Source organism: Engraulis encrasicolus, chromosome 1 (genome assembly GCF_034702125.1).
Source record: "Engraulis encrasicolus isolate BLACKSEA-1 chromosome 1, IST_EnEncr_1.0, whole genome shotgun sequence".
Taxonomy (NCBI): domain Eukaryota; kingdom Metazoa; phylum Chordata; class Actinopteri; order Clupeiformes; family Engraulidae; genus Engraulis; species Engraulis encrasicolus.
The window spans coordinates 18,174,379-18,183,402 of NC_085857.1; the positions used below are offsets into that span (position 1 = coordinate 18,174,379).

The following is a 9,024-nucleotide window of genomic DNA, read 5'->3' on the forward strand; positions in this document are numbered from 1 at the left end:
TTACTATAATATTGTTCTCCTCATCTTCCTCCTCCTTCTCCTCTTCCTCATCTTCATCATCCTCCTCCGCCTCTTCCTCACCCACAGGCTACCCCTACAAAGACGTGTGCCAGTGGTTCATCGACCACGCCGACCTGATCTTCTTGGTCGTTGACAAAAAATTAACTTACTATTAACATACGTACTACTGTTCTCCTCCTCCTCCTCCTTCTCATCTTCTTCATCTTCCTCTTCCTCCTCCGCCTCTTCCTCACCCACAGGCTACCCCTACAACGACGTGTGCCAGTGGTTCATCGACCGGGCCGACCTGATCTTCCTGGTGTTCGACCCCACCAAGCTGGACGTGGGTGGAGAGCTGGAGATGCTCTTCCGGCAGATGAAGGGCCGCGAGTCCCAGATCCGCCTCATCCTCAACAAGGCCGACAGCCTGTCCACCCAGGACCTGATGCGCGTCTACGGGGCCCTCTTCTGGAGCATGGCCCCCCTGATCAACGTCACGGAGCCGCCCAGGGTGTACGTCAGCTCCTTCTGGGGTCAGGATTACGCCGCGGAGAGCAGTCAGCAGCTGTTCCGCCGTGAGGAGGTGTCCCTCATGGAGGATCTTAACCAGGTGCTGCTGTGTCCCATCGTCTCCCTTGGTGTCACCTTTTAACCCTTTCAGGGGTACCATCACAAATATGTGATTAGAGTTTTGCCAAAAAGTTCTAATTATGATGTCATAAGGACTTCGCAGTATTTTTAACACAGACTTCTATCAGAGATTCTCTAAGTATTATAAGTATCTCTCTACTCTCTCTGCTTCTATGGGCGCCGTAGAGTGCAGTGAAATTCTAGAAGAAGTGGGGGAAAATCCTTACTCCTCAAAGGGTTTTAAAGGTTTATTTGGACAAATGTGAAGTATACACTGTGAAACATTGCAAGTCAGTTGGATGTCATAAAGGAAGTTGCCCTCACGCCTTATGTTTGTATGCTAACTCAACGTGAGAAAGCCTTGAGTTGAGTTAAGCCTGGAGTTGACTTAACTTACAAACGTAAGGCAGCAGGGCAACTAAACTTTTTACATTGAACTGGCTTGCAAGGTCTTACAGTGTAGAGTTGTTGTATAGACCCTAGAGTTGAAACGAGTAGAGTAGAGCTGTTCCGACGTGACTAAGTCTTAACCAGGTACAGTAAAGTACAGTACAGTTGGGTAGAATACAGATTATTTTTGATTAGATAATTTTTGAGTCCCATAGGAAATTACTAAGTAAGTGACCTTAACTTCCTTCGGGACTGAAAAATGTCTCCCTCTCCTTTGTATCAATATTCGTATTTTTGCACAAGGGTTTATTGCCATTATCACTACGTATACTATTCTGGTCTATGCTATGCTATTCTATTTTAGCATATTCTATTCTACTCTATTCTACTCTATTCTATTCTATTCTATTCTAATCTATTCTACTTTTTTTCTCATCTAATCTAACGTAATCTAATCTATTCTAATCTAACGTAATCCATTCTCTTCCCATTCCGTTCCAGGTGATCGAGAACCAGCTGGAGAACAAGATCGCCTTTGTGCGCCAGCACGCCATCCGGGTGCGCGTGCACGCCCTGCTGGTGGACCGCTACCTGCAGGCCTACTACGACAAGCTGGGCTGGTTCAGTGACCCGCACGAGGTCTTCGGCGACATCGTCTCGGACCCGGACCGCTACTTCATCTACAAGGCCGTGCTGGCCAAGTCGGCCAACGTCAGCAAGTTCGACCTGCCCGACCCCGAGCTCTACCGGGACTTCTTCGGCGTCAACCCGCCGGGCGAGTTCAAGCAGCTGGCGCAGCACTGCAGCTGGATGGGCGGCTGCCTGCTGGAGAAGATCGAGGCGGCCATCACCGACGAGCTGCCGGCCCTGCTGAAGAGCGTGTCCGACAAGAGGGAGGAGAAGGGAGGAGCGGCGCCCCCTGCAGCTGCGGCTGCTGCGGCGGCTGCGGCACGAGAAGACACAGACAAGCCCAAGAACCGCTGGCGAAAGCACTGAGAGGAAGATGTGGAGGATGGCTGGGTGGGTGGATGGATGCATGAACGGATGAGGGGATGAGTGAATGGATGGATGGATGGATAGATGAATTGATGAATGGATGGATGGATGTAGAAAAAAGACAAGAAAGATCACTAAAAAAAGAGGCATTCTCTTATTGTGGACTGATATGGTATTGCACCAAACAAATGTACGGATAAATACATGAATGAATGAACGAATGAATGAATGAATGAATGAATGAATGAATGAATGAATGAACGAACGAACGAACGAACGAACGAACGAACGAACGAACGAACGAACGAACGAACGAACGAACGAACGAACGAACGAACGAACGAATGTGTACAATGCATAGGTGAGCTCATGTAAAGATGCTGCCATGGAAGAGTCTGTGCTCTGTTTGATCCAGCTGATGAGTCAGTATTTCAACAGGGGATGAGGGTAGGCCTGTAAAGCTACAGTGATGGACAACCTGGATTAAAAAGCTACACTCTCGAAACAGGCTATTCAGCATCTCGTGCCATATTATTTATAGGCTTAAAGTCTTCTGTCATTGTATTTCCGATCACCAGGGTCTACCCACGTATGTACAGGTTTCAGTGGCTGAAAGGTCATTAGGAAAGGCTATTATGGCCTACTATCTTATCCAAACTGAAATGTAAACATATCCTGACTGGGAGTTAGATCAAAATTATTCAAAAAAAAAAAGAAATGTATCAAAAGTATCAATAAGTGTAATATATTTATGTAATTTTGAACCAATTTAGCTAATCAGGTAGGCTACATACAATAGACAGTTCCGAAATTCCTTGTTTTTTGTTTTATCGTTATGATACAGTAAGTATAGTGTCCCTTTAATCTATAACTGATGACTGGACATCTACTCTAAAAGGCCACTTCAATTCACGTCATCTTAAATGTATAATATCTCCAAATGTGTAATGTCCCACCTGTGTTATACTATGTCTTACATGGTGAAACTGAAGACAAGTTCCCACACTTGTGGACAACAAAGATTCATTCGTTCATTTTAGCCAATGGCCTCACTTCTAAATCCAGGTTTCCTTGCACTGTAAAGCGTCATGGTGTAAAGCTATTGTCTTTTAGTGGCCCAGTAGAAATGTTGGCGCTAAAATCACGGCATAAAAAGGGACTATCAACAATTTTTAAAAATCCACTGTGTTGTGTGCTAACAATCGTGAGAAAGCATTTTTTCCTGGTTTTTGTTTTTTTGTTTGGATATTTCTCTTCTATTTATTTCCTGTGTTAACGGTTAGTCGTGACATGTTCACAGCTGATGCACTGGTCTAAACATTTCAGGACATTCTTCCTAAAACCGTTTTCTTCAACAGCTGTCTTGTGAATACACGTTTGTACTGGTTCTTTTTTTTTGGGAGTAGGAACCCCCGTGGTTCTGCATGGTGTCAGCTATTTTGTGTCATTAAAGTGATTATATTTCCTTTTCGCGTGGAGTCATGTTTACTTTTTTTTGGACAAATGGACTAAAATGAAGCTATTGGTGGATAAGGGCTAAAGTGGTGCACGGATGTAAGATTAAGTATTTTCTCTCGTCACCTCATTAAACATGAATTCAAGGACTATGGCCATAGAATAGAAGAGCACACTTGGACCAGTTACATCATACATTTCGTTTCTCAAACTAGTGCCCTTTCTTTGGTTGCCTACATCTTTGCAATTTACATCAAATTCACGGTAGGCCCTCCCTACTTGATAATATAGGCATTTTAATATTAGGATTTTCTGTTGAAGGAGAGGATTGTGCACATCCCAGGGAAAGGTGCAGGACGAAGGTCAACTGTAGTTTTCAGAGTGAGAGTCCGCACACTTAGAATCCTTTCTGTTGTGTTTTATTTTTTCATGACAGGATAACGTTTCGACCTCAACAGTCTTCTTCAGATTCTCTTAATATTAGGATTTTCTGCCGGCCCCTTTTCAAACAGTCCTACTTATAATTTATATACTTAATTATATAAATGTCCTTCAAAAATCCTCTGAGACTTAAAGAAGCCCACTCATCCAGTGACCTTGAAAAGCTCTTGAGAACAACTTGACTGGTCCACAATGGAATCATACATGCTGCATAGACTGCCTGGTGTGGTCACTTACACCATATCACCACCAGGTTGTGCTCCAACTCACACAAGACACATCATAGCTGAGGGAAAGAGGGAAAGCCCTGTCTGCAGCAGGCACAGTTGGCTTGGTGGTATGGGTGTATTATTAAAACGCTCTATTGCCTTTTATTTTAATGCCATTTTGGACAGTCTTGTGTTTTGCTCTAAAGAAGAGAAGAAATAAATAAATAATAGGTTGCCTCTCTGAGAAGAAGATGTCTAAAAAGTTCCATCAAGATATGCTCGGTAAACTGAAGATACAGTATCACCTTTCCAAAGTTTTTTTCAACTCATTTGCCCAGTGTGTTTGTGTGAGAGAGAGGAAGGAAGGAACGCTTCACTTGCACTGTGAAAGCTTTATCTAAAACACACGCCGGTGGCACAATTATATGAAGGCCTTAGTTAAACCTGCCCTTATTCTGATCCGCGTAGATTGAAATTCACATTAAACACATCCACAGATTTCACATGATCTCAATGGACAAATCAAAGTAATTAATAACACATTAAATAAGCCTACTGTGCGGCACACATTTAACAGGAAAGCTCTTTTTTTTCTTCTTCAAATGCTCCCCCACACCTCTCTCCAAAAAACCCCAGGGGAACCAACAACACAACACAGCTTCGTCTCTGGCTCTCGGCCACTTAATAATTTGCCCACAACCAGGGCTGGACTGGCCATCTGGCAAAGCGGGCATTTCCCGGTGGGCCCACACCCTTGTGGGCCCCTATTTTTCAGAAATGTTTTTTTTTTTTTTTTAAACATTTCTGAAAATAGGGGCCCACAAGGGTGCGGGGCCCACCGGTGAGTCAGTTCTGTGGCGCTAATTATGGGTTGGGGGGGGCCCTTTAATCCAAAAGTGCCCGACCCTATTTCCCCCCGCAGTCCAGCCCTGCCCACTACACACCCTGAGGTAACCTATTCTCTCTCTCTCTCTCTCTCTCTCTCTCTCTCTCTGTCTCTCTCTCTCTCTCTCTCTCTCTCTCTCTCTCTCTCTCTCTCTCTCTCTCTCTCTCTCTCTCTCTCTCTCTCTCTCTCTCTCTCTATCTCCCTCTCTCTCTCTCTCTCTCTTTCTGTTGAAAGGCAGGCTCTTGAGGAGGAAGATAAAACAGGTCCTTTTCGCAACAAACCTGTAGTCTCGAGGGGGGTCTGCGGAGACAATGCAGCGGCGCCTGCTAGTGTAATGAATTACACCATTAGGGGAACTAATTAGACAGTTAACGCAGTCACACTCAGAGGGGCCGGCCCCATCTGCCTCCTGCCAGGGGCGGGGGAGGAAGAGAGACAGGGGAGGGAGGAAGAGAGGGAGGGAGGGAGGAAGAAAGGAGAGAGAGAGAGAGAGAGAGAGGGAGAGAGAGATGCAGGGATGGGGGAGAGAAGAGAAAGAGAGAGAGAGAGAGAGAGAGAGAGAGAGAGATGCAGGGATGGGGGAGAGAAGAGAGGGAAGGTGGGAGGAGGAGGAGAGGGAGATGGAGATGGAGAGAGAGAGAGAGAGAGAGAGAGAGAGAGAGAGAGAGAGAGAGAGAGAGAGAGAGAGAGAGAGAGAGATGCAGGGAGGGAGGAGGAAGAGCGGGAGATGGAGAGAGAGGAGAAAGAGAGATACATGGAGGGGGGAAGAGAGGGGGATGAAGATAGAGGAGAGAAGGGGGAGAGAGGGAGAGAGGAGAGGGTGAGAGGAGGGTATAGGGAGGAAAGAAAGAGAGAGAGAGAGAGGCTGGAGAGGGAGAAGGATGGAGAGATGGAGATGAGAGAGAGAGAGAGGGTGGAAAGGGAGGAGAGATGCAGAGAGAGAGAGAGAGAGAGAGAGAGAGAGAGAGAGAGAGAGAGAGAGAGAGAGAGAGAGAGATATATTAAATAATGGAGAGGAGGAGGGAAGGAGAGGACATAGATGTGGGGCACAAAGCCAGCTGTGCCAGGAAAGGGGTCTGTCTCTGTGCCAGGCGTGCCACAGAGTAGCGAAGCGAAACGGCAGCGTGCACGGGCCCAAGCCTGACTTACAGTACAGACTCACACTTTCTTTGCACTTCATTTCTTTTCAGTTCGTTAATGAGGTTAAAACGATGCACATTAATCTATACAGCCGTATCAGATTTGTAGAGTTTGACCCTTTTGCCTCCCCTGTTTTTCTGTGTGATTCTACAGTAAATAACCTGTTTGTACATACAGTATACGGTAAGTGATAATATTCATTGTACTGTCATCTAGTTGTAAAGTTGCATTTGCAAAGTTGCAAACTAGCAACCGCCCCCCCCTCCAAAAGCAAGTCTTCCTCAGAGCGGTAGCCTAGTTAGAGCAGTGGTTTTCTTTTAAAGATTTTTTTTGACAGGACAGTGTGAGAGTTGGACAGGAAGCGAATGGGGAGAGAGACGGGGAGGGGTCGGCAAAGGACCCGGGCCGGGAATCGAACCCGGGTCAGCCGCATGGTAGACGAGTGCCCTACCGCTTGGCCACGGCAGGGCTAGAGCAGTGCTTTTCAACCTTTTTTGAACAACCGCCCTCTTGACCTAATCATAAGCCTCACCACCATGCCTCCCTTAGTATTCAAAAATAAAATAGACTAAATGCCCCTCAATGGAAACTGATCCCCCCAGTATTAGCACTATAAACTTACACAGTGTTAATTCAACACTTTGAGTACTCATATTCAGGCTTTGCTGAAAAGGCTCATCTACATCATAACAACATTGCTATGACAACGCACAGAGCCTTAAGTAACCTACAGACATGGTCATGCCATTTTGGTGACAGTAAGGTTAGAACAGATGCACAGTGGTTAAATGGATTCTCTAATTGTAGAATGACAGATTGTTTGGTAATACTTCACAATAACCTTCCGCATTAATGGTTAGCTAATGGTTTGTTGTGCATCTATAATAGTATTATAAGCATTGATATGTCATTATTAAATCAATTGTATAACTCTTAGTAAACTACTACTATGCTACTATTACCATGTCAGAACGCTATAAAGGACTTTTTTTTTAGGAAAGCACAAATGCACAACAATACCTCTACAAGTCTTCTGTTGTCCAGTCTTGCACTTTAAATGTCTGTATGAGCACTGTCTATGTCCATACTGTCTTAAGTCCATGTATAAGTACTGTCTATGTCTATACTGTCTATGTCCTTACCTAGATTAGTCTATGTCTGTATGGGAAAGCAAGAAATGTAATTTCAAATTCTTTGTATGACCAGTGCATGTAAAGAAATTGACAATAAACCCTACTTGACTAAACATTTGCTGATGACAATAATATAGGGCTGCACGATTATGGAAAAATATATAATCAAGATTATTCAGATCAAAATCAAGATCACAATTATTAATCACGATTATGCAGCAGAGCTTATGCCCCCCACCCCCCAATTTCCGGGACGACATAATAATTCATTAGTTACCATTAGTTAACCATTAGTTAACCATTCAGCGGAAGGTTGTTGTGAAGTGTTACCGATTGTTTTTACTGTGTATCATCACCTTCGTGAGTCATTATAATCATGATATTCATATAAAAAATATAAAAACTAACCCCTCTTTGCAACTGCACTTGTTGTTCTGTATATCTCCTGTGCACTTTGTATTTGCTTGTAATGTTGGCTTGATTATGTCCTCTTTTGAAAGTCGCTTTGGTTATAAAGCGTCTGCCAAATGCAATGTAATGTAATAATGTAATGTAATAATTAACTCTGTCTTCAGAAGGTTTTCACATACCCCTATCCTCCTGCTCTGGTCATGCTTGTTTCTGAACACCAGGGACAGTGTTAAAAATAGGCTTGGGCCCCATTACAGAATATAGTTTTTTAGTCCACTTATTGTTCTTAATTGTGATATTCTCACTGAGGTTTCCGGTGCTGCATTCTCACAGCTGGACAAAGCAGCAAGGATTGTGTGCGTGTGCGTGTGCGTGTGCGTGTGCGTGTGCGTGTGTGTGTGCGTGTGCGTGTGCGTGTGCGTGTGCGTGTGCGTGTGCGTGTGCGTGTGTGTGTGTGTGCCTGTGTGTGTGTGTGTGTGCTAAATATAGGCCGGAGGACAGGAAGTGTAGCCAATTCTAATCTAAAGAGATCTAGAGAATGGAGACCCGGGACACTACAGCCAGGCTGTGTGGTGTTTTCTAGTGGACACAGCAGCTGTTTACATCACTTCTGAAACCCCGAGAGCTCCACAACAACTACAAACCCCAACTCCATAGAAGTTGGGACGCAAGGTTAATTGTGAATAATAACAAAATACAGCCATTTTCAAAAAGTCTGGTTCTGACATAAGTTGGAGAACGGTACAACATACCAGCCATCAAAACTGACAAAAAATATTGTTTTGGGGGATATTCATGAATATGTAAATCCAATGCGTCTCATAAGAGTTGGGACGGGGACAATAAAAGGCAGCAAATGTTGAGGAAGACTAAAAACAAAACAAAGAACAACACTTAACAGTTAATAGCATTAACCAATTAAATGATTTTATATAAAAATAGTGTTGATTCCTATCTTGGACAGCTTAAATGGTAGGTGTATTCCTTGTCATGTTTTGCCATGTTTTCCTTTCTGTAGCCAGCCATTTTATGTCCTGCTGGTCCTTATGTTGGAGTTAAACTGTTAATACATTATAGAGAATGCAATTTGTCCTTACTATGTGGCAGTAATCGAAGATCTCCCTTCAAAATGTAATGCACGAGTGGCCATTAATTTCATTCAGTACTGTATTAACTCTACAGGTGAGTTAGAACAGCTTAACCAATGTGCTACTGCACCCCCATGCCATCATGGAGGCTGACTTTTGAAGTTAGCACTAACACAAGCTACATGGTCAATTTTCCCTGTAGCACAGGATGTGCAAGACTCTATTATTTAAAAAAAATAATTGAC

The 9,024-nt window shown here is 44.0% G+C and overlaps 1 protein-coding gene across 1 annotated transcript in view; it reads left to right on the plus strand.

Annotated features, from left to right (window-relative positions):
• wu:fc22b06 (calphotin) overlaps window positions 1–3,486 on the plus strand; it is a 56,239-nt gene extending 52,753 nt beyond the window's left edge. Inside the window, exons 7-8 of the mRNA XM_063198300.1 lie at window positions 261–610; window positions 1,522–3,486. Of these exons, the coding sequence (XP_063054370.1) occupies window positions 261–610; window positions 1,522–2,016 (845 nt within the window). The 3' untranslated portion in view covers window positions 2,017–3,486. The remainder of the gene's footprint in view (window positions 1–260; window positions 611–1,521) is intronic.
• Window positions 3,487–9,024: the final 5,538 nt, after the last annotated feature.